Source organism: Paramisgurnus dabryanus, chromosome 12, assembly GCF_030506205.2.
Source record: "Paramisgurnus dabryanus chromosome 12, PD_genome_1.1, whole genome shotgun sequence".
Classification (NCBI taxonomy): domain Eukaryota; kingdom Metazoa; phylum Chordata; class Actinopteri; order Cypriniformes; family Cobitidae; genus Paramisgurnus; species Paramisgurnus dabryanus.
The window spans coordinates 2,432,597-2,458,595 of NC_133348.1; the positions used below are offsets into that span (position 1 = coordinate 2,432,597).

General features: G+C 39.8%; 1 protein-coding gene across 3 annotated transcripts in view; it reads right to left on the reverse strand.

Moving 5' to 3' along the window:
- The window catches only part of hivep2a (HIVEP zinc finger 2a), a 77,822-nt gene that overhangs the window by 4,531 nt on the left and 47,292 nt on the right, over positions 1-25,999 (reverse strand). For all 3 annotated transcript variants that reach the window (XM_065256151.2, XM_065256150.2, XM_065256152.2), the window contains 5 exons: positions 14,784-14,943; positions 1,733-6,844; positions 1,087-1,238; positions 438-613; positions 119-220 (listed from right to left, as the gene is read on the reverse strand). In XM_065256151.2, coding sequence (XP_065112223.2) covers positions 119-220; positions 438-613; positions 1,087-1,238; positions 1,733-6,589 — 5,287 coding nt within the window. In that variant the 5' untranslated portion in view covers positions 6,590-6,844; positions 14,784-14,943. The remainder of the gene's footprint in view (positions 1-118; positions 221-437; positions 614-1,086; positions 1,239-1,732; positions 6,845-14,783; positions 14,944-25,999) is intronic.

Consider the following 25,999-nt stretch of genomic DNA (forward strand, 5'->3'; position numbering starts at 1 on the left):
ACTGTTAGAAGCAGGCCTGCTGTTTTTAAATAGCCTTGTAATACTGGAATACTCTCTACTTCCAGACAGCACATACTGCAATATATTGGCTACTGTCAACCCAGTGTCTAAATCATACCTGGTTCTTCAGCCTCTGCCTCATCCACAGAGGTTACCGACACTCCAAGCTCTAAGCATTTTTTCATGTGAGCCTTCGACTTCATGTGTTTCGTAAGGTTTCCTGAAAACAGATTTGAAGTGTTTAAACTATGTAATATGTGAAACATGTGATGTTTAACTCTCTCCATTTATTCACATTAAATAGTACAGAGATCCTCAGTTGCGTAATGTGGTTTCCGAAAAATATGACTATTGAGTCTATGACTCATGTTTTTGTTTAAGCTGTTAGGTGGACATTCGCATGTTTATGGTTTTTGGAAATGGGAAAGGAAACCCACCTTTCGTTTTAAAAGCAAAGTTGCAGAACTTGCAGACATATGGTCTTACGTCCGTGTGTGTGCGAATATGTTTCTTCAGCATGCTTGGCTTTTTACAGCGGATCCCGCACTCTTCACATATGTACTTTCCCCGGCCTCGGCCACGTACGTAAACATAGTCCTCATTGGATTTGTACCTAAAATGAAAACAAGGCAAGATTTATTAAAATCACTGGAGGGTATCGAGTATATCTGTGAATGCGGATGGGGATTGAAATCAAATACATCAAAGTTCACATTATACATTTGGAGGGTATAATTATTTCATGAGGCCATGATTCTTATCTCAGCCTTTTTGGACCAAAACATTTTTACAACTGTACCCATTCAAAAGTTTTTTTTATTGCTGTATAGGATTTTTTTTAAGATTTAACAGATTTTGGACAATTATTCAAGAAATACAGTAAATATTGAAACAATAAATAAATGTTCTTCTTGAGTCCAAATATTTAAGGGACTATTAAAAGTCATAATTTGTACAGGTTAGGTTCCATAGCTCTTAATATTTTTTCTGACAGTATATAGTGTTACTATTTAATTGGACCTTAGAAGATGAAATCTATCTCTATTGTAGATGTCCAAAAATAAGCACACTCATATCTTCACATACCCTCCGTCAAAGATTTTGATGCGGGTGGGTTCAGCCTGTTTTGAAGAAACTTCTTTCTCTCCATGGTCCTCTTTTCCCCTGTCTCTTGAGCTGATTCCCTTCATTTTCTTCCCAAACTTTCCAACATCCAACTGTATAAGCTCTGGCTTCAACTAAAAATGTAAACAAAACAGATTAATGATGAACCCTAAAATGTATACATTAAGCACACGATTGTTGAGCCAAATTACTCAAATGAACTCAACCATTATCATACTGTAAACATCTGTATTATTTGTATTATCAAATATTATTATAAACATATAGATGTCCTGTAATTTCTATATTTCCATCAATCTATATATTACTTAAATTTAAATCTTGGGGGGGGGGTGCGAGATGGTTCCAGGGATCCCAGTTTTATGACATTTTATTAATACATTTACAATACATTAATTTATCATACATTTTGTGTAATTAAACCTAAGAAAATCTTCTAATAAACAATTTATTTTGTTTAATTAAAATTCTAGGTTTGAGATTGTTTTATGTCATTAATTTTTTTTGGGAGGGCACAAAGGGATGCACGCTACACAAAGGGGGGCTGTTAAGCCAGTGTTTTAATATGTTATTTGTATTCTTCTAGAATTTCAGGAGTTATTCTTACCTGTTCAAACTTCTGTTTCCACCGGAGGGATGAAACAAGTTTTCCAGAGCCAGGTTGGTACATAGCAGCCATCGTATACATCTCTGTGTTCTTTTTTTGTTTGGAGCGGAGAAGTGCCAGGGAGGCCTTGGTGCTGAGATTGAGTGGGTTGGGATTGTAAGAGCTGACACACCAAGAACCATAGACCGAGGTTAGAGGAGTTGTCTGTGCATAATTTGGCTTTGTATAATTTAGAAAGCACCAACTGACACTGGTTGGTGTACGAAGACTTGGGAACTGAAAATACTGATGGACATCTGCCAGGTCAGTCAGTAGGAGAGTACTACCAGCAACTCCTCCACCCTGATTGGCAGCTAGTTGCACCAGCATGTTAACAGGGAATTTATTACCCATGGTCTGCTTAGATTCTTCCTGAGTATCACTTGAGGAGATCGCTGACTGAGGGCTTGGGCTTGCATCAGGGGTGGACTCGTCTACATCAAGTGCTTCAGGGGAATCTGCCCTCTTGGCTGCATTTGTAATAATTTGCAAGGGTGGGATAAAGTTATCTTTTGGTGGGACATCAGGTAAATGAGGTGCAGATGGGTACCGAAGGAATTTAGAGGATACAAAATCAGTGGGTGGAGATGAGGACATCCTCTCATGATCATCTACTGAGTCATCTCTGTTTGAAAATTCTGGTTTAGGGGACTTATCAATATCTTTTGGTGCACTGGAATTGCTCAGCTCAACCGCACTAAGCTCTTTCACTATCTGGCCATACATCTTTTCTTCCTTGACCCGTTTCTGTTGTTTGGTTTCAATAAAGAGCTCAAGACTGCTGGCTGGCGACAACATTCTCTTACTCCCACCAATATTAGAAGATGCATCTGTAGTAGAGATAGTTCCTGAGGTCAAAGACAGAGGAATTCCTGTGTTAAGGGTTCCAGGTAAATATTCAGGAACTTTCCACTGTGGAAAATGTAAGGATCCATCAGAATGTCCTAATATTTTGGATAAATTAATCCCTACTTGGTGCTTTGATGCAGTACCTGTGAGTGAAGCAGAAGACACATTGTCTGTGCATATAACTCTGATTGAAGTTGTACTCTGGGTAGCAAGGATTTGTGAAACACTTGTATACATAACACTACCATAGGATGGCACGTTAGTCTGGATTCTGACTGGGACTAGCATGGGAGGTGATGATGCTGATCCTACATTTTGAGTGGCAAAGATGGGTTGAACTTGTTTTAAGAAGCTTGTAGTAAGAACTTTTGATGACAGGACCCCAAGCTGCTGTGGGGAGGCTCTTGAGGGATAAGGATAGTTGTGACTAGTGCCATCGGTTTTTGAGTCTGCTTGCACCTGAACTTGATGAGGGGTTTGGTGTGGTTTCTGTACCATGGGCTGTAGATTTGGCTGTTTGATATGTAGTTTCTGTAACTGATGTGTCTGAAAAGCCAGATGCTGCTTCTGTCTTTGTGCAGATTCAGGATGCCAGAGCATAGGCTGAAATGGCAAGAAGGGTGAAGATGCCAAGTTGCTTGGAAGTGAAGAGTGCTGAATTACGTCCTGGCTCATGTGCTCATGAACTGACTGCTCACTATCAGTTGAAAGTTGTGCTGGCAAACGAGGAGTATTTTGGAAATGATCCTCTGTTTGGCTGTCTTCACTGATGCTCTGTTGCAGCAAGTGGCGTGATCCATAAGCTAACTGTGTACCTCTTCTGGGTTTTGCCAAGTCACTGGTTACACAACAGGATGTACCAGTTAAGGCAGCTTGAAGAACATGGTCAGAATGCTCCTGTTTAATATTTATTTCTGAGACTGGCTCTTGAACCACTACTTCAGGATAGACACTGAGGGATGCCTGTCTAACAAGGTAGCCACGTCTACGTTCCTTCATAGCTGAAGCACTTGAATATACTTCTCCTTGCCTTGAACCAGTTGAAAGACTTCCATAATCAAACGATTTACTGCGGATTTCCGGTACCTCGGTGGGCAAAGCACAGGGTGCCTGTTCTGATGAAGAACGTCTCATCTCTCTTTGTTGATGCCCTGGAATAGACAGAGAATGGCCCGGAACAGTTAAGAACTCAGACTGCTTACCAAACTCTTCCTGCTTAGTTGGGGACCCAGATTTTAAGCATTCCTCTCTCTCAAATGACATTGAAAAACTTGAGCTATGAGATAAATTACTTTCTTGACTAGGGCTTCTTGAAAGGCTTGTGCAAGTTGACTCAAAGCTTGACTCCCCAGAAGAGTGTTCGATGTCTGCAAGACGCAGACGTTTCTTCTTTGGGGGCAGCTTTTCTGCAGGAAGCTGCGACAATGTTTCGCTTCTTTGTGGCCACTGAAATTCCTCAACATGTTTCTCTGGTTCTTTCACTTGCACCTCAGGCTCTTTTTCTGGTTTGTCAGGCTCTTCTGTAACTCTAATTTCAGGCACTTGAATGTTGGGCTGTCGTACAAGTTTGTGGGGTATATGATACAATGGGTTAGAAGAGAATGATCTGTGTTCATTGTCACCTTGCTGCTGACGTTCTATGCTTTCTGATCTATGGTGAGAATCAGGGCTCTGCACATCATCAATGTTCTCTGTGTCTGATTGCTCAGAAAGATGCCCAGAAGGCTTTTCTGGCTGATAAAATGGATGTTCAATTGATTCAGTTTTCTCAAATGAATTTGGCCTGCTAAGCGAATTAGTATGTTGTATGACAGATATAACATTACCAGCAGTCTTTGTGTCTGAATCCTGAACAAGTACTACATCTTCAGGAGTCATACACAGGCCTCTGTCAAAACTGTCTGATGGGCTATGGGCTCTAAAAATTGTTCCCTTAGTGGCAGGAGCAGCCTTTGAAGAATCTTGACTTCCTTGCCTTAGATCATAATCCCCAGTCATTTCAATAGAGCCACTCTGACTACCATCATCTTGTCCGATGCAGTCTTCTTCTTCACCAACACTTTTCTTCATACGTCGCTTTCTTGATTCTGTCATTCCCACCTTTGTACCATATGAACTATATGTTGTGCGAACTTCTGGACAAGCAAGCTCTGACCCAGAGCCTTTAAATTCTGGCATATAAAGACTTCTCTCTCCCATTTTCAAACTTGTGTTTGGACCTGTGATCTTCCCGTAGTTTTCTGATTCTCCATGCCCTTCTTGGGCAGAGTGTTCAAAAGCGGCCTGTCTCCTTAACCTCTTAAGACCAGCAGTGTAAAAAACATCATCTTGGCTCATCATCTCATCAAATGAGTGACTTCCTCTTAGATTCGGTGGTACATTGAGGTTTGTAGGCGAAGGTGTTGGCATTGAGTTACTCCGTATAAGTGGTCCCGAATCAGATGGTGCTTCCAGAAGAACTGTATTGGTTTGGCAAGAGCCAGGATGATACTGTTTTTGGTCACAGCCAGGAACTAGTTGTGATTCTCCAAAATTACTTTGATAAAATACATGACCCTCTGATATCTTTTCCATGTCCTCCTGCATGGCACTAGTCTTGTTTATATGGATATAAGTATCCTGACCTGCAATAGCTGCCATGCCAACTGTGACTGATTGTCTAGGTCTGGAGTTGGTTTTATGGGGCCAAGTTCTTCCAAACATAATTTCTTCATATGACTTTGCATTGGTGTTAGGTGGACTGATCTGCTGTTCAGCACTTTCGGAACGGGAAAAATAACCAGAATCAGTACTGCCTTTGCTGTGAGGGCTCAACAGATTTTGAGACGGCTCAGAATCCTGGTCCTTTTTCTCACTGAGTCTTAAGGCAAGTTTCTGTTTAACAGTATGAGACTCGTCCCCTCTGCCTATCTGTCCAGTAGAAAGGGAACCTTGCATTTCTGGAAACTGTGGACACTCTGTGGCTGTTAATGGTACCCCTTGTTTTGGAACAATTAGTAGAGGTATAGGCACTTTCATAGATGCCACAGACAGTTCCTCTGCTGGATCAGCATATGCTGGCCCTCTTTCCATTGGGCTCTTTTCAGAGTCGAAGGATATTTGTGGGCTACGTTTCTCAGGGAACACTGTACCTTCTGCAACTTCTTCATCAGTGTCAGTGCTTTGTTCACCATCAGAATGTGCCTCTGCTTCTCCAACTGAAGATGCTTGATCAGTGTCTGTTCGAGTTGCTAACTCAGAGAATGGTACAAGACCTGCTTTGATAGCATGGGCATGAGATTTTCTATGTTTATAGAGATTGCTCTTGGTTTTGAATGAGAATCCACATGGACCACAAGGATAGGGGCGCTCTCCTGTGTGAGATCGAATGTGTTTTTTAAGCACACTGGGTTTAGCACATGCCCTTCCACAGTAGTGACATATGTATTTTCCTGGCTTCTTGGGCTTTTGTTCCTTCTTATGAACTTCATCTGACTGCTCTGGTCCAGATTGGGAAAACTGACCAAACACGACTGGAGGCTTCTGACGAGGAAAGACCCCGTGAGTGCGGGACTGTACATGAAACATATCATCTCGTGGCAGGGATTGTATTTGCCCAGAGAAGGGCCAGGCATGGGTTTCTAACCCAGGTTGTGGCTTTGTACCACTCAGGAAAGGCTCCTGGGGGTATAATTGTGGCAACTGGTAGTAAGGCCGGGGATAGACCTGTTGAAACTGACTTTCTTGTGATGACTGTGTCACTGCAGATGACAACAGCTTTCCAGAACTAAACTTTTGAGTTGAGCTTGAAAGGCTTGTCCCACTTGTAAGACTATGCTCACGATGTGAATGTCTTTTAACATCTGGATCTGCAAAAGTACTCCTTTTTGTTCCAGCAGAGGGCTCAGATACCCATTTTCTTTGTAAGGGGATCTTTTCCCGTTGATCCTTGGTGCATTTTTGGCCAGCAGCAGTTTCATGTGGCTCCATTTTTCTTTGTACTTGTATGGGGTTTCTTAAGATGGTGTTTGCTAAATTGTATTTATGTAGGCTAGCATGCCAGATTCTTAAACAAAAAGTCCGTCCAGATCCATTCTCCACTCTTGCTTTAAAATCAATAACGTGTTCCTCTTTCAATCAGGCCATTATGTTGATCTCATTATTGCAGCATACGGCAGTCCATTCACTGTTTGTTTCATCCAAGCTTCTTTCTCTTTAGGTCAAAGTCTGTTGATTCCTCAGTATCTAAATGAGAAAAGACGTAACAATAAGTTGCAATTTTAATCTTATGAACATTTTAAAAGAAAAATAAGCACTACTATTCGTCAACAGTATTGATTAACTTTAGATTGTAAAGGTGATGTCTGCTGTAGCACTGCTGAGGAAAAAATGACAGTTGATTCACGTGACTTAGTCATACTTAAATTGCAGCTTGCTTTCTTGTCTCATTCCTTTAGCTTGATATCTAGGCATCTGCACAGATATACCAGCTGTGTACTTTTCGCCTAGCAAGCGTGTCAAGACTTTTCAATGAACTGATGCAGTGGAGCTAACACCTCCCTCTGCTCATGAGTCATCATTAACAACCTTGCCCACTCATTTCCTAAAAAGACACAAACATTTAAAAATAGCCCACGGAATGCAAATGACATTCGATGTAATGTGTGTGGGTGTTTAAAGGGCAAACTCTGAGCATTTACTTCCTTAAGATTTTCACGCTTTTTCTTTGCTTTTTAAAACAACACTGAGGACAAATGTGGGAGAGACACAGACCAAAATACACCCTCAAGGTACAGCATGTTCCCAATAAATACAGAATGGATGGGTTCATCAAGGGAAGATACTGAACATGCACTCTGTACAACGTACTGTATATCGTAATCTGATTTGTTCTGATTGCAACAGACAGCAATGCCTGAATATGAGAGAGGAAACTGTGTGACGCTGGTATCTAGAAGGCGATGCGAGAGCTAAAAATAGCAGGGCAGAAAACCACTGGTATTTATAGCACTTCAAACATCAACTTTTGGTTAGTTTTGTTTTCATATTCTTCCATGTCTGACACAGGAAAGTATGCGTTCACAAACCAAGATAAACCATGAGCTGGACTCCAGAGCTGATGTAGCACCAGGTAGCCATTTTTAATGTATATCAGCTTTGCATAGCTTCCTACAGAAATAAGCCTAACAACATTCTGCCTAATTATGTAAAGACCTTTATGTTACCTAAATATAATGGCTTAGCTGTACTTACAGATTTTATTGTATCAAACTATAGCATAGTACTATATAGTACCACCCATAATTTCAGAAATTAAAGGAATTCAAGAATAATACATTCATTTAATGCACAAATGTAATACTAGTAATAACCTTATATATAAAATAAATATAAAATATAAATATATATAAATATAAATATAAAAATATTAATAAATAAAAATTGGTTTATTGTACAAAAGGATGTGACAAGAATGAGGCCAAAATTTAATGTGATTCCTGATCACGAATTTAAAAGTCAAAATTTGTATCATCATTCACTATAATTTTTATGTTTACTCTACCACACAATTTTTTCCACACGTGCTTATTTTAACTTAGTGTATTAAACACACATGGCATGCCATTGTCACTACATCTCTCTAAGTCTCGTAACCGAATGCGAGACAGTGGGTTTTCAGTTCACTATATCTACTGAATGAGTTACGTAATCTATATTTTAAGTCAGGATAAAAATACTTTAATAGGCAGAAGGATGTGCTCACAGTTTAAAGAGTGCATGCGTGGGACACAAACGCTGCCAGAATGATGAGAGCAGCCATATTTACAGCAAATCCATCAGAATTCAGAACAGAAAGTCAAATTACATAAAGCAAAAAAGGTTACAGGAATCCATCTAAAATGACACGAGTCCTTCGTACTGACACTAGTACCCTGCGAACCCACAATATTTACTGTTCTTTTACATGCATTGCAACACGTACACGGTTCAAAACATATTTTTATCCACCCCATGTTGTACTTGCTAGATGCTTATGAAACATGTTCATGCCTAAAGATTAGGGATGCACCGATATGGAAATTTTGGCCGATACCGATAACTCTTTATATTTTGGGGCCGATAACCGATATATATAGGCCGATAAATATTCATATTATTTTCACAATGAAAAACTCCCAGACCGCGGACATCTTGTCTTTGCGCTAGACTAGCATACTCTTCTTAAGCCCGCAACATGTGTCATCTTCGTGCTATGTCACAGAAAGCACCAATCAAAACTCCACATGGCCAGCAATGAGCAAGTGAAGTGGTTCAACAAACCGAAATAATCCATAATTTATCGGCTTTCATTTATCGGCATAATTTTGCTATCAGACCGATAACCGATAATATTAAAAATAAGCAGTTATCGGCCGATAACGGTATGCCGGCCGATATATCGTTCATCCCTACTAAAGATTACGGTGATCTAAGTGTGTGGCTGAGATCAGTACATTGCTGTCTGCTGTCTTCTTCACTATACCAAATGTGGGAGGTTCTTAGCCCGGGGTCACATCAAGCTCTCCAACTGATGCACACTACCGCTATAATAAAGAACATAAAAACCCGTACGAAGACACTTGCTTGTGAATAAAAACACACTGCCTAATTTAATGCAAGGATTATGGATTTTACAGTTCTGCTGTCAGATTTCAGTGAAGGGATTAACAACAGTCTTAAACTGAGTCCGTTTGTCAATGGATGCTGCATGGTATGACAGTCCTAAAAGGATTTGGGAAAACATGTCACATTCTAAGCCTTTTGGATATCCTTTTCACTTGAAGGGAGACTCCCTGTCTTTTTTAAGTGTCAAATTCAAAGCCATTATGCAGCAGACATGCCTAATCTCCCTAAAGGTTACTACAGGACACTTCTAGACTGCAAACAAATAAATATAGAAAAGAACAAATAAGCAAAGGGTAAAATGGAAGCAGACCTGGAAAAAAGGCGTTTTGCCAAAGTATTCTCTTTAACAGTGACTATCAGCTGCCCAGCTGTTTAACTCCTGCCAATAATGCTGGGTTATAGCAATAAACATGGCAATTTAGTCAAGCTTCTTTATTTCCCGTTAACCACTTTTTTAAGGGATGGTTTTACAATGCAAGGAAATGTGTGCTATGATCTGCTAGTTTAAGCACATAAAGATACACAGTTTTACTAGTGGCTCGGGAGGAATTAGGAGATATGTACAGTATGTGACTTTGTAGCTTGCATACTTAACCTAATGGACTCTTTGGAGGCAGACTGGGTTACTAGATCATCTATTTCGCTGCACTTGGACACACTGGGCGGTATGTTCCAGAGATTAAGTTCCACCTTTTGTCTACTCCCCTGTGACATCACAGCCACGGTGCCGGGGAGGTACACAAGCCAGATCTCATTTCCCTAAGTACAAATGGTACACTTTTATGTCCCTTGTATAGGGCAGACGCTGAATAATTCAACAAGCTGCTAATTGTTTCCACTTAGCGATTATGGATGTTATAGTAATGTCGCTAATACAATCATGGTCGGTTCCAGTTCATATTTTTTCTTTATTTCTACCTTATCTGTATTGTTACAGTACATTTTGCTTACTCCTTGTGTTTGCTTGTTTGCCTCAAGAGGGACTTTACTGCCGTAAGGGAATTTCAAGTGTGCATAACTACCACTATTCCTGCAGAGGAGTTGTTTTTTCCATGGCTCTTTCCCAACTATCCCAACTCATTAGTGACGGAAGTTTTACTACCGTAACTGGCTTTATCATTGGGCATAGATAAGAAAATGTCTGAAAATAGAGGTAAGGATATGACAATAAAGTCTTGTGTCGGCAGACTAATTATTTAAGCAATTTCAACTGTATTAGGGAATGATCTGAATAGCTGTTCTTTCATTTAACTAACTTACGGTAACAAAAGGCACCGCGTCCGCTCATTCTGGGAAAGGAAAAATTCCAAGACATTCCTTCCAAGACAAAATTTGACCCAATAAGTCTATCCTCACCTGACCTCTCCATTACCCGCTCAAAACTTTAGTTTCGGCAGTTTATCTCAGCTCCCTGCAAGACTCACCTTTTGCTCATCCAGCAACTTTTGTGGTATGATTTTGGTCTGTGTTAGCAGGACGGGAGGATGTATCGCCCAAAATGTGTGCGAGTCAGCCCCCTGGAGTGTCGTACCGACTGCTCATTAAAACCCTAAAGTTGAATCCTGGTTTTATACCGTTTCACGTGCACTGGCCTGTTAAAATCATGTCCAGATGGTAAGCAGGGATCACCTTCCAAGTGCACAAGGCCTCCATGATCTCGGTCCTCAACAATAGCTACAAAGCAAGCTTTCAATAGAAAAGCACTACAAGAAAAGGCAGTTGCACTCGCAGTTCAGACAAATCAACCGGCCTTTAAAAGCTACACTGAGGAGAGAGGAAGCCATTAAAGTGAAGGGGAAGTATTTTTAACACTTTGCACAGGAGAGCCAGAGCGTTAACGTGCGGAGAGAGAAAGCATGCGTGGGACGCATCTACAGCCATCTCGAGACGGGTTGAGGAGAGTGGGTGACTGTTCCTGTGTGGGTGGAGAAGGCATGAATACCATGCAGGGTTACGGTGTTGATGAATTGCGTTATGAAAGGGGCTTCAGTTACACAACCCGGCCCATCCAACTCTCTGCCTGTGTGGGCCGAGAAGGATGGCAACGCTGCAGCGATGTGCGCGCTGCCGGAAACGAGGCGCATACAACCCTTCAAGACATTCGGTCGAATGCGTAATTATCCAGCAGCTGTGATGCCAGCGACTAGGCGAGAACGAGAGACTGAATGTACCGGAAAAATTATGCATCAACAGACTCGCATTCATGGAAATGATGGGCAATTCTTTCATAAGGACAATATCGCTGCATAAAGAAGAGGGAGAAATCTTTCGATCGCTCTGATTAGTTTTGGGAAAGGGCAGCGGAAGGGACACATTAGCCATTAGCTTGTCATTATAATCATATCAATGATGATTATTTAAATAACATCATCTGTCCAGATGCGCGCTCTCTCAGCAAATTGCTACGTGCTGAAATTTGACTTTTTATAATGTTGTGATTTATCCTAATGAATACTTGAAAGTAGCTAGCTGTTATTTTCCTCAATTGTGTAATATTAATAATGCTCATGATTTCAATTTGGAGGGGTCTGACAGTAATTGAAAGGGTCTCCTATCACTGAATAAAGAGGCTTAGATGGTCACTGTCTCATGGTTAGAGTGCTGTGGGTCTTGGGTCAAAAAGCAAGGCCAGCTGAAAGAAAACACAACAGCTATTTAAAAGAGAATAAATCCCTTTCAACATTAGGTCATGCTTAATTTAACTGGCACTTTGAAAGCCCAGACACAATTCCCCCCGCACAAGATACTGTTACCAATCAAATAAGTGCCCGGACTGGCCACTAGAGAAAAAGGCCCGGAATAGCAAAATGTATCCTGGTCTGGCCCGGGACTCTGAGGCACACCAGCACTCAAACATGGTGCAGTGCATTGTAATTACAGGATGGCTCGATAATTGAAAACGGCACAGATGAAAACATTCTCCGTGAATAACCCGTTCCCAAAACAAGAGCTGCATATTTGTGGACTGGTGCAATGCTGGAAAACGTCGTGGACGGGGAAGATTATCACCACCATGTATAGGTCGGTCATTAGATGGATTTATGACATATTCCTGGAGGAGGCGTTTTAAAAAAACAAAACAACATTTGACGCTAAAGCTTCTTTGTAGGTGCAACAGTTAAGATTGCTTCGCAAAGCGCCAGCAATCCTAGGGGTTGTTCAGACTCCACAGCTGTATCTGTTTTAACGTACATGTTTCCATTTATGCTTGGCTTAAAACGGAACGCTGCCCTATGGAAGGAAAGACAGGAATTAAAAAACAGGGCTTCATGTTGGTCCTAATTGTCTATGGAAAGACTGTCATATTTTCCACTTGGTAAGCTTGAACCCATTACAAGCTAGCCTTCATTAAATTTTCCACAACATTTTGCAGAAATTTCAGGAAGCAGCTGTGGAGACACATTCATTTGTCTTTCTTTTTTATTTGTCTCCAACTTATAACATTATGCTTCATTAAAATTGTATCCTTGTTTTTACACCTCCTCTAATCTACAAACAGTATTAACTTTGTAAAGTATGCTGCACAAAATCTAAAAAGCCAGAAGCACAAGGGGAACGGCTACCTGTAAAGGTTTTTGCTAGTTTTCTTTTGGACACAGATCCTGTAGACCGGTATTTGTTAATTTCCTTTTTAAACCTGTGTAAACCCACAGTAGTCCACTTATTGGATGTCTCTCTTTTACTACACCTGATTAGTTAAACCGGGTGTGTCAGAATACGAAGACAGCAGCCAGATGTCCTCTTCATCACTATGTGTTCCCAAAAACGACTACAGTCTGTAGTGTGTGCCAACAAGATAGCCTGCATGCCTTCAGGGATTTCAATTATGATGAATTTTACAGTTTGATTTAAACCCTATCAAATGGGAAACTATAGCCTAAAATACTATAGACTTATCTAACTAGCATGCCATTCACCCTGCAGCTTTGTAAAAAACTTGCTGGGTACTGGTACTTCAAAATAAAAGGGTGCACATGCTTGGCCAAACCAAGTGGAACAGTATACCTCACAAGTTTTCCATTGCCAAAATTCTAAAGAGAAGGCACAAAACAAGAAGTAGACCATCTGGAAGCTGTGATCCCGAGTTGAAACATCTGCCACCAGTGTGCCCTGGCCTCATGGAGTAGACCAAATAAATGACTCTAGTCACTGACCAAGGTTAAAAGCTTAAGCATTGGTAGGCGAACATGAATTAGATGGACGTCTAGCTGCCACTCCTCTGAGCACCAGGGAAAATAAACTCTGTCACTGTTCTTGGCTCAGGCTTTGAAGCTGTAGCATTTGTGACGTCCACGAAAACACCATAGTGGATTTTGAGAAGCCTTCTGGGTGTGGGCTTTGATCTTTACTCTGTTGTACTCAGTTGTGCCTAAATCTAATATTAGACTGACAGGTTGCTTAACAGGTTTGAAAAATCAATCAAAAACATTCTAGTATGTACAGGGGACACAAACTGACAAAATGTACGTTTAAAAAGTGGAATTATTAATTAAAAAAAAAAATATTCAAGTTGTCCAAATGAAGTCCTTAGCAACAAATATTAACAATAATAAATAAATGTTTGATATATTTTACTATTGGATATATTTACCATGGAACATGATCTTTACTTAAAGGGGTCATGGCACAAGACTTTTTAAAGATGTCAAATAAATCTTTGGTGTCCCCAGAGCACATATGTGAAGTTTTAGCTCAAAATATCATATAAACAATTTATTATAACATGTTAAAATTGCCACTTTGTAGGTGTGTGCAAAAATGTGCCATTTTGGGTGTGTCCTTTTAAATGCAAATGAGCGGATGAAGTACAAACACTGATCACAATGATGGCAATTGAAACTCAATTGTGCTGGGAATTATTTTCTCCTTTAATATCCCAATGATTTTTGACATAAAAGAAAAAACGATAATTTTGACCCATACCCAGGGTCACATTTGTCATAGCTCATTATCAGAAAAAAAAAATGGAAAAAAGGTCCCTAGTTGTCACTAGAGCTGGTACCCTATCAAAGGAACCCTATCATTTAAAGTTCATATTAGTACCTCAGAGGTAGGAATTGGTACCAAAGTGTGCATATTAAAACCTCAAAGGTACATATTAGTACCAAATGTACACATATCTATACCTAAATGGTATATAGTAGGACCTTTTTAAAAGTTGTTGCTTGTTTTTGTTTTTTTTAAGATATATGGCGGTATGCTGTGGGTAGCAGTTTTAACTGTCACAAATGGTACGGCTGATGCGATTAAATGCCCCACAAAGTCTAATCGTGAGTTGTATCAGCTGTGGTAAATCAGACATTATCAGCGATGCACTTTTATCTTCCCACTGCATCTGTGAATCATGCAGTCTTAGCACACAGCCCCCCCAGATGCACAGCCCGAGGAACATGTCTGTCTTTCCCTAACCTCTCTTTTTTCATTTTTCCATAGTAAACACCTGGGTCCTTCATGGGCTCCCATGTGTTCACTCACATCTCGCTGTTTTTACACGTGTGTTGTGACATCGTAAACTCACCGGAAGGGTCTTGGCGAGACGAGGCCAGCCGGCGGATTTAGGATCTAAGGGTTTTGCTTCGCGCTGCTACCTTTACGGGCAGATGGGTTGGGCAGGCAAAGCCCGGCAGTGTGGTGACAGAAAGGATCCACTGGCCAGGGTGCTGAGATTATACAGACCGCTGTATGGAGAAAAGAACAGACAGGTTTAATAAAAATACTACATTGCTGAGGGTAGATCTTCGTATTGAATGAATAAACTGGAACTACAGTGAGCATCTGCTAGGACAATAAGTCTGTTCCCAGTGGAGCAATCCTGCGCTATTAATAGCAATCCTCTGATGTGTTTATGCACAACGTTGTAGCAATCAGGAGCCCATCTATAGTATAATAAACAAGTGTAATGTGAATAGCAATACAGATCTTGATCAAATATGAACCTTTGGAACCAGGAACAGCTTTAAAGGAAAACACCACAGCTTTTCAATATTTTACTATGTTCTTACCTCAACTTAGACGAATTAATACATACCTATCTTTTTTCAATGCGTGCACTTTTAATCTTTGTTTAGCCTAGCCACATTCATTCTTATGGCTCCAAAGAAAAGTTTTATTTTGTGCCACCATACTTACTCGTGTAACCACTCATGTAACAGTCTTTAAATAGAGAAAACATGGAAGTGTTTGGTGGCTTCTAAATTCATCCCTATTTGGAGCCATAGGAATGAATGGGGCTAGGCTAAATGCTAACACATTCACAAGGCGCTGTACAAAGATTAAAAGTGCACGCATTGAAAAAAGATAGGTATGTATTAATTCGTCTAAGTTGAGGTAAGAACATAGTAAAATATTGAAAAACTGTGGTGTTTTCCTTTAACTCTAGTACCGTCCACATTATTCCCTAAAATGTTTGTTGGGCTTTTGCCATTCTTTTGACAGATTCATACTGATCTATCCCCCTTTTATGCAAGGTGACTTTATTTAAAGGAACAGTATGTAGGATTGTGGCCAAAACTGGCATTGCAATCACAAAACTTGTGGCTAAAACTGGTACTGCAATCACACAACTGGTGGCCAATACAGAAAATGACAACATAAACATCAGTTGAGGGCTGCAACTCCACTTTTTAAATGACAATATCCTGGCCAGACCAATGTTGTCAGTGATATAAGTATTTAAAATGAAAATGTTTCTCAATGTCTAGTGACATATCAGGGCCATTTTATGATTAATTGATATACATTTCTTACATACTGTTCCTTTAACAAATTACAAAAATCTTATCAACATACTGTACAGCACAGTAAGCCAAAATTATATAATCACATCTTTATCATTTGCCGAAAATTGTTTGCAAAGATCCGTTGCTTTTAAAACAAATTACAGACACTAAACTGGCAGAAAATGACCTCGAAGACATTAAAATAGCAAAGAATCCAGACAACAACCACAGGGCTTCTCTGTTTGTGCTTGGCCAAGACTGAACATCTGCCAGCAAGATATAAAGAATCTTGCTGTAGGATTGCTACAAAAATAGTTTGGTTAAAAAACAGATACCAGGCTGAAAAAAGTAACGTGGCATGCAAAAAATCATTTAAAGACACTTAAAATCTATAATTAATGATGGAGCCTAAAGCTAGCATCCATCTAAGCATATACTTAAGGATCATAAGCGGTTTAAGGTACTGTATAGAACTCTCACTAACACACATTGCACATCACACCCCTCTTTGTAATTAATCGAGATAATAAAGATTAAAGATGTCGTCCCAGAACTCCACAACTGTAAGTAACCCCGTAATGGACATCACATTCTTAGTTAAACACCTTTGCTTGCCTTTGTAAGCACAATTAAGGCCTGCTTTCCAAAAGCCTGCTCAAATGTTTTCATGTCTTCCCTTTCCTCCAAAACGTAGCCAAGCTGTGCCGTGTAGCCTCGCAATCTAAAATGTGCCGCAGGGCTGGAGATATTACAAACACCATTATGCTGCTCTGCTGCACTAAGACAAGCACAGCTAACCCAGAAAAACAAGACATTTCTGTGAGGTTGCATCACGATCTGCAGTGGAGCTAACCCAGGGTAAACACAGGCAGCACTTCCTCTCACCCGCAAAATATCTGTCACCGGGCCTTACATACTGTATATCTCACTGCGCTCCAAAACATGGGTGGGTTGCGAATCAAAACATCAAAAATCAAAACGCAGACGCCAGACATAATGACGCCATTATGAGGAAAGTTTATAGCTCTTTATAATTAAAAAGTACAAATCATTAATATTAAAGGGAATGGAGAGTCTTTAGATTGCTCAAATAGGTTTAAGGTGCCAGGAAACCCATAACAGGGCTCAGAGTACATTCACATTTAGGCGAGAGTGAGCGTATTTACACTGTCTGAAAAACTGAAAAAAAAAAACGAAAAATGGTCCCTCTCTAGCGATTACTGGGGCAGTATTCTTTATAAAGGTCCTAATATGTACCATTAAGGTACAGATGTATTGACATGGTACCAATATGTACCTCTGAGGTACTATTATGAATTCTATAAGGGCTTGTTATAGTTGTGAGTAGGTCCTACGGCGTAGCCCCGACGGCGCAGGTTTTGCGTCAGTTTTCATTTATACTTTTGCGTCGACGTGTAAACACACAGTAGCTGCGCGACCGTCAATGAAGAAGCAGCTTGGCAAGTTTAACCCACAAGCGAAGAAGAAACAGCAACTTGTTGTGAATGTTTTGAGATGACCAGCAGTGATGGAAGTAAATAAACAGCGCCTAATGTTGCAGTTTGAGTAAAATCACTCCTCAACTTGGTCTATCTTTGTTTCACCGTCGCAAACGGAAATACCCATGACACATTTTTTTTACCTGATGGGAGGGGTTCTAGTTGACCAATCACAGCGCTTGCGTTCTGCGTAGAATTGATGTGCTGTTTAAATTTTGGTGAGGTGCACGTCAGGCTACGCAGAGGTTACGCACGACTATAAATTGGACTTTAGGTACAAAGGTGTACTTTTGAAAGGGTACTGCCCCAGTTACAGTTAGGGAATCTTTGTTTCACTGAATCTTTGTTTTCAGTCAGTTTTTTTTCTGACTGAATGAGAAGAAACTCCAATAGTAATAGTCCACCACACAAAAGTCATTGTACACTGAAAAAAAACTATTTCCCCAAAAAACGTCTGACCTGTTGCTTGTGGACTTGTTATTCTTTTGTGTGCACAAAAAACAATCTTACTATTACATCTTAATCCAAAATGGATACCCAACATGGAGCTGTTAGTTTATCGAACAGGGAATGAATTGGAGATGTACATGGTATAAATAACTGTCTCTAATGATATGCCTCTGCGTTTTCCCCTGGAAATTATCATTTGAAAGTACTTGAGGACATGTGGCACATTTTATCAAAAGCGCTCACAGACTGTACCGTGCCATTTCACGGTGTGTGAAATAAAACGTAAAAATGAAAAGTGAATGCATCATCTCTATTTAAATCGTCTTGAGTAATTTCTGAGAAACATTTTTTTTTCTGTGGAAAATGTGCAATATAATGTCATACCATAAATGCATTTTACACCCCCACCTTACTCTCTTTCCCAACATCTTCACACCATTTTTTGCCGTTTTATCTTAACGTGAATAGGATTACAGTATTGACACGGGAAATCTGTTCATCCCCTAATCTGTTTCCATTTACTGACAGAACGCAAACTCTTCATAACTACAAAATCTGTGCAGTCTGGATGTAAGTCCTGTTTAGATGGAATCATTAAAATTAAACATTTTTATATCTAGTTTCGAGTGAACACTAGCAAGAATCTGTTAATGATGCTGTATGTCTTGCATGCAAAGATGAACAGTTAAAAGGCAAGGTTTAATTTATTTATGCATTTAAAAATAGATTTGCACTACAAGTACGTTTCAAACGCCATGATGCCAGCACATCCTACAAAACAACTAAGCTGCACAGTGTATGAATGCATTAAGTCTTATTTACATTGACTTGGCGCTACTGTTGCATGTGGTCAGACCACATCCTCCCAATGAAATTCGTCAAGGCGATGAGCCTTCCTGTTGCCTCACTTCCACAACATTATTCAGAGTGCTAAAAAATTCATGCCGAGTAATACAGGAAAGTTAGCGAGATCATTTGAGGTGGCATTAAGAAGTTAAATGTATCACGGAGGAGGAAGAGCCCTGGGGCAAGCCGAGCTGCCATTATTTTGACTCGCCAATCATTGTACCGACCCTGCAACCATGGGAACCAATGAGCGCTCTGTCAGGTGCACCTGGCTCTGCCTGACACCTCCATTGCATCTACCATGGCAGTATTTGCTCATTTGGGTCTCTTTCCTTTGCCTGTGAATCATTTTGCATTCTCTTGCACGTCATGACACAATTCCTTTCCAAAACTGAACCTCTTTTACTTGAGGAAATCAGTTTAATGAAGCCCAGCTGGGGACAAATAACAGGGTGAGGAGGAACTCTGTTACTGCCAATAATAGATTGCCCAAATCCCCGAACCTTGGACTGTCATCAACATGCGCTGTACTGACAGCCTTACTGTATGTACAAATATACCCAATGTGAATGGCACTCATCATGACCAGTTCTTTCTTAGTCTCGGCGAATGATCACTTCCGAGCAAATGTTCTTTATCTAGCTCTTTCCTCCTCCATAATTAATACCATTCTTCTTAATAAATACTCTTAACATTCACTGGCTTTTGTGTCTCTTTAATAGGACTTGTAGCTCCAGGCCCCATAAAGAGACAATGCAATTACCTTATATTTAATGGGACGGCTTAAAAATTTATGGAAGGAAACGGGAAAGTACGTTTGACAAATGACACAACCAACAAAGGTGACAGCTCCCCACTTCAGCTCCGTCCTAAAAAAAGAAATTGGAAAAAACGAACACAGACTCTGTTAAACCATACATGTCTCCCAGTGCAAACAAACAAACCAGTAGGCTATGTTGTTCTCCAACAGCCCCAGCTGCACACAATCCCCCCTTCAATTTTTCCGTCTACCTCTTTTCACTGCATGACTCCCATGTCTCTTCATGACAGGGCGTTTTAATAGAAAGAGCAGCGCTGACAGATGAGTACATCAGAAAGGAATTCAGCGCATAGTTGCGGTCAGGACATCAGAGTCACACGTTTTATTGTTGGGCCCTGAGTATTCCCCTGACAGCCGGGGTCCGGTGTCATGTTACCCCTCACAAGAACCGGGAAATTGGACTAAGTGGATTTCCTGATAATACTGGCTGACTCAAATTATCTCCTAAGACACGGAGCACATTTACACCTGGTATTAAGATGCGTTTTGGTAGATCGGATAGCAAGTGTACAAGAGAGACGCATTTCAGTTCACACCTGGTGTCTCTTTTAAACACCGCTTTGGTCCTGATTTCTTTAGAGGGGAGTGTCTATGGGCGAGTTGTTAAATCGCATTAAGTTGACATGCGATAATATTATGTCACAATCCGCTGCTTGTGTTGGTAATGTATCTGTTAGGGCTTTCTTAGATATTTTAGAGGAATTGATCAAATAAGCTCGCACAACTTTCCCTCGCAAACCTAGAAGTCAGGGCTGATGTAAATACATTGTGATCAGTACATCACACATACGGTAAATAAACAGAGAGTAAAGAAGAGGGATTTTTTTGTGGTAGCTCTTTCACCGCCAGCATTTTCATGATTTTCACAAAAGTTTAATGCCTTCCAGAAAATGCTCTTTAAAACATACACGGACATACAGCTGTTTGCCCTAGGGCAATACTTCCGGTTTTTATAAGTTGCGGAAGAGCGCCACCTGGTGGATAATAGCTGTATTGCAGATTGACGAGATATCTCGTCAATGGCGGGGAAAGAGTTAAAAGGTGATTCTCGCGAAATTAGAGTTATGAGGTGTCATGAAACATTTTGATAAAAAAAGTAAACGCAAAGTAAGGGTATCAAAATAATAAGCATACAGTGACAAACATCTCATGAACTATTTTGCACATGATTTCAAATGACACCATACAAACCAATTATTTTTTTTTCAACATTTAAGGGGGAAATTTTCATTACCGCAACGTGACTGGATTTGGGTTCTTTGACATGGAAATTTTTATAATTAAAAAATCTAAAAAATAAAAAGCTTCAGTGCATGTTACACTGGTGATCATTGGTCAATGTAGAGACCATAATAAGGAATATAAATGTGTCCAAGATCGATTTTCTCATCCTCCGCAACATTTTTCAATCATTGTTTGAGCCATCAAGGAACTAACATTTTTTTTTAAATAGTTGAAAGGGACATAATTGACTGTGACACTCAATATGGCTACCAGGTAAGCAGTTCTTATTTTACCTCTTCAGATAAAAGTTGAAATTTTAGTACCTAGACAACTTTTTAGTTCTCATTACAGAAACATGAGTTTGTAAATGCATATATTTAATGTAATATTATGTTGCGGTAATGATAATTTTTGATAATTTATAAAAAAAAAATTTAAATAATTCTATAGGAAATATTTTTAAAATCCTCTAAAAATAATAGTTATAGTAAGTTCAGACCTTTATCTTATATGTGCAAAAAATTGGCTTCAAGGGCTTTTAAAAAATTCTGATGCTGGACACCTTCTAAATCTGGATTTCATTGAAATCACCCATCTACACCTAAAAAGCAATCTGGTCGAATGCGTTTACAACTACTTCTGAATGTTGTCGAAAGTGGACGAACTTAAAATGTTTTACAACCTGTTTACACCTGTCTTTAGTGTCGTCCACTTGTGATCCAATTGACCAAAATGCATCTTAAAACCAGGTGTAAACAGGGCCAAAGTTATGACCAAAAGTCAAAGTGGGAAAAAATGGAGCCTCCTGTGCTTTTAACTAATGTGTCTGATCTTTCCAATGGACTCAGACTGGGTTTACTCCAGGTCAGTGGCCATCCAATCACCTTTGTACTTTAAACAACAGTACTTTCACCTAAATCACTTCTATGTGTTATGACAATTGCTTGGTGAATTCAGAAACATTTGATAAAAGCAAAATGTTTTAAAGCACTGGAAGAACATAAGAGATAATAAAAAGTAACGCATCAAAAATAACCAGCCGCATACCTTTGCTAAAAAAATGATGTTAGGTATTCAACGATTTATAAGCTGACTGCTCTTAAAAGGCGAAAAACTGATTCATTGCTCACGACTAATTTGAAACATCGCAAGGCAAATACCTCTAGAGGTCTTCAAGTTAAACAAAACTGCTGGAAAGAAATCTTTAAGCTTCATGGTTTATTGTGATTCAGATGAGCTATGAAACCCCGATCACACAATGTTGATTAGGCAAAACGGGAGGACGTCTCTTCGTGGCTTGTTTATCCAAAGCGTTAGCAGGACCACGTGACCAAGAACGTGGCACAACAAGCATCGCTCAATCCAGCAGGTGTAGAAGCGCAGGCCTTTCAGTCTGTAATCAGCACATTGGGAAACAGGATTTGGGCTGCAACAAATTGGAGCCACATGGCGTTTAATGGGCATTAATCACAGAGTGCCACGGCCATTCTGCGTAAGCCACGACAGTCGCCCCCAGAGCAAGCTAATCAGTGTCATCTTCCTAAACCCATCCCCTTCACAATGTATCTATAACTCCAATGCCCAGATTGCAAGGGGGAAGTGACATTTACGTCATTAGGGGATGAGTGGACCGGTTAGCGTCCCTCTCGCCCCTTTTCACAAACAGCGCTACTTTTCAGATCAGTGGCGAACGCATCTCACCAGCATCAGTTCATGTGCATCCCTTGCCAAAAGAATCCTTTAAACGGGGGAGGCGTGACAAATCGCACAAAATAAGCACACTAGATCGGGTGCGATAGTAACACGGCACTATATAAACCACCCCACGAGAGAAAGGGATTGGGAACCTGTTTGTAAAACACCCCACGCTGGCCGAGGGCCGAAGATAATGCTCCGCGAGGACCACTGTGAGGTCACCGGGTTCGGCTGTCTTTTGCTGTGCAAAGCGAGTCCGCCCACTTGTCCTTCTGTTCTCTCTCCTTCCTCTTCTGAAGAAAAACAAGAGCAGATTCTTCATGATAGCACCGTGAGTCAATCTTGCTCTATCAGTTCCAATCCCTGCACTGTTATACAAGTCAAGAAGCTGGCGCTGAGCTGGTGTCTGAGTCAGTCCGTAAAATACATCCAGGCCCCGTCTGTCCAGTTTCCACTCATTTTCTCTCTAACATGCCTTTTCAACAATTTTCTTAGGCCAGGGGGTATTGGCGAGGGCAGCTGTTAAATGTACCCAGGCAGGGACGCTGCAATATCCTTTGGGTTGAAATGAGAGCTTTATAGCTGTTATTGATGAGCTCAGGCAGTACAGCGCAGTGCCATTACCCTGGAAGGGACATGAGCTCCTTTTATAGAAGCACAACATATATAAGCATCTCAACGTAAGGTAGAGGAGTCAGGTTAGTGTAAGCAGCAACACCTATTAGCAGTGAATCAATAATGGAAATGTAAAATAACAATTATTCTAGAAATATATTTTTTTTTTAAACTCAACTAGCACTATATGTTTTGACTAAAAGCTGCTATATATTTAGCATCTTCAGAGTAGTCACCTGTTACTTACACTTTGTAAAATTTACTCTTGCCATTTTATAAACCTGTCTTACCTTGGGATGCTTTTTAAATAGTATTGAAAGACTTCCTGTGGCTTTTACTGGTTGCGTTTCTTAACTCTTTCCCCGCCAGCGTTTAAAAAAAAGGTGGCAGCCAGCGCCAGCATTTTTCATGATTTTCACAAAGTTTAATGCCTTCCTGAAAATGTTCTTCTTTAAATATAAACATACAATATATCAAATGAAAGAACAGACCCTACACTGTCAGAAAAAAAGGTACAAAGTTGTTCCTTTTTCTGTCGCTGGGGTGGTACCCTTAAAGGTACCTTTTTGTACCTTTATGGGTATAAAACACATTGAAATGTTGTACCTTATGGGGTACAATATTATACTCTAGGGACCAATTGTGTACCTTAAGGAACAGTTTTGTACCAGTTAAATTTTAGGGGTACAAAACAGTTAACTGTACCTTTAAAGGTACAAAATGGATCCTTAAGGAACAGTAATGTACCCCAAAAGGTACAACATTTTATTATGTTTATATACCTGTAAAGGTACAAAAGGGTACCTTGGGGTACCACCCCAGTGACAAAAAACTTTTTTCTGACAGTGTACCTTTTTATCACCTCTCAAATATGGGTAGGTTTCTTCAAAAACAAAATTTTGAGCAAAAAGCTGAGATAATTCCATTTTTGCGAAGAACTTTTGATAGAGATCAGATGCAGAGAAATCTTTAAAACATACACTGAGTCACGCCTCACATGTTGCGGAAAGCCAGAAATTCTCGTCATTGGCAGGGAAGCGTTTGACAAGATAACTCGTTAATGGCGGGGAAAGAGTTAATTATATGGTCTTGGTAGTTTTCTAATGAAGGAAATAATATCTTAGCAAGTTTTTTTTAAGATCTTAAGAAACATTTTCTACAGAAATCTGAAAGTTAAAAAGCCTTTAACTAAACTATCTTGAGAACGAGATAAGACGCAGGCCATTTTTCCTGGATATTAGGTGTTGAGGACGAACAGGAAGTGTGTTTTCCTGAATTGGTCTTTGATGAAGGATGTGGGTGAAAGCAGCTGGTTTCTCATTGCAGGTCTAAACAATAACCCACTGGCCTCTCCTCAGGGGTGTAAAACGGCTCTTCCTGTGCGGTACTCTCAAAACACAGTGCTACTTCTTCCATCTAACTCTGATTTCAAATCTGATTTATGATGAAATTTCCTGAAACCTGCAATACACAAAAGCGCAACTAACAAGTGAGACATAAGACCGATCTGTAGGAACTGGCAATCAATGACTGTGTCCGGAAACATCTCAACAATGTGTGGTCTAGGCTTTATTGCTGAGTTTCCATGAGAAATTAGAGATTTGGCGTATGCATAAATGAAATGATGACCTTACAGTGCATTCAAGATGTGCAGTTTATCAGTTGCCTGGGGATCAAACCTCTAACCTTGGAATATTGCCAGCATCAAGCTCTAGAGGAACTTAATACCGTACCTAGAAAGCACAGCTTTCAGTAATTCTAGAAGAAACAGTCACTGCCCTGACAGGTTTTAAACTTGCGACAACCTCAGAATGTATCTATGACAAAACATCACATACTGTATGCTTTTTCTATATAAAAGGTCAAACACTGGGTGACATGCTGCCTGTGTCAAGAAGTAAAGGAGTTTCACACTGGAGGGAAGTGAATCACAAGTTGTTCAAATATATGCTTCAGTCTAGGTCAAAGGTTATGTAGTACAGGAACTATCTGGAGAGCCACCAAGCAAGATCAAACTGATGTCTACCAAAACACAAATATTAAAATAGTGGGAATGCTTAAATGTCACATAAAGAACATGACTTGGAAACATAAGTATGTGACCTTGGACCACAAAAGTCATAAGGTTAATTTTTTTAAATTGAGATGAATACATCATCTGAAAGCTGAATAAATAAGATTTCCATGTTAGGATTATATTTGGCCGAGATACAACTATTTAAAAAACTGGAATCTTTGACTACAAAACAATTTTAAAGGGGCCATAGCATGAGAATCTGGCTATAATTGTGTCTCAATTGCTTCTATCAACATAGAAAACGTGAAAAAGATCAACCTAGCAACTTAGTTTTGGTAAACCATTCTCTGGAAGCATGTGAAAAAATAGGTCATTGAAATTTGGCTCCCCTTGTGATGTCAGAAGGGGATAATACCGCCCCTTAATCTGCACTATCAAACCACAGAACTGTCATTTAGTCGCATTTAAAAGGACACACCCAAAAATGGCACATTTTTGCTCACAACTACAAAATGTCAATTTTAACATGTTATAATAAATGATCTTATATGGTATTCTGAGCTAAAACTTAACACACACACTCTGGGGACACCAAAGATGTTTTTGACATCTTAAAAACGTCTTGAAATGTCCCCTTTAAAGTTGCCCAAATGAACTCCTTAGGAACACATATTACTAAGGATAAATACATTTTTTATATACATTTACCGAAATGTACAAAATATCTTTATGGAGCATGATTTTTACTTAATATCCTAATGACTTTTGGCAACTTTATTTTTATAATTTATAGCAACTTCTAACTAGTTTTATAAGTTGAAATGACTTATTTATTCAAGTTGTTTAAAC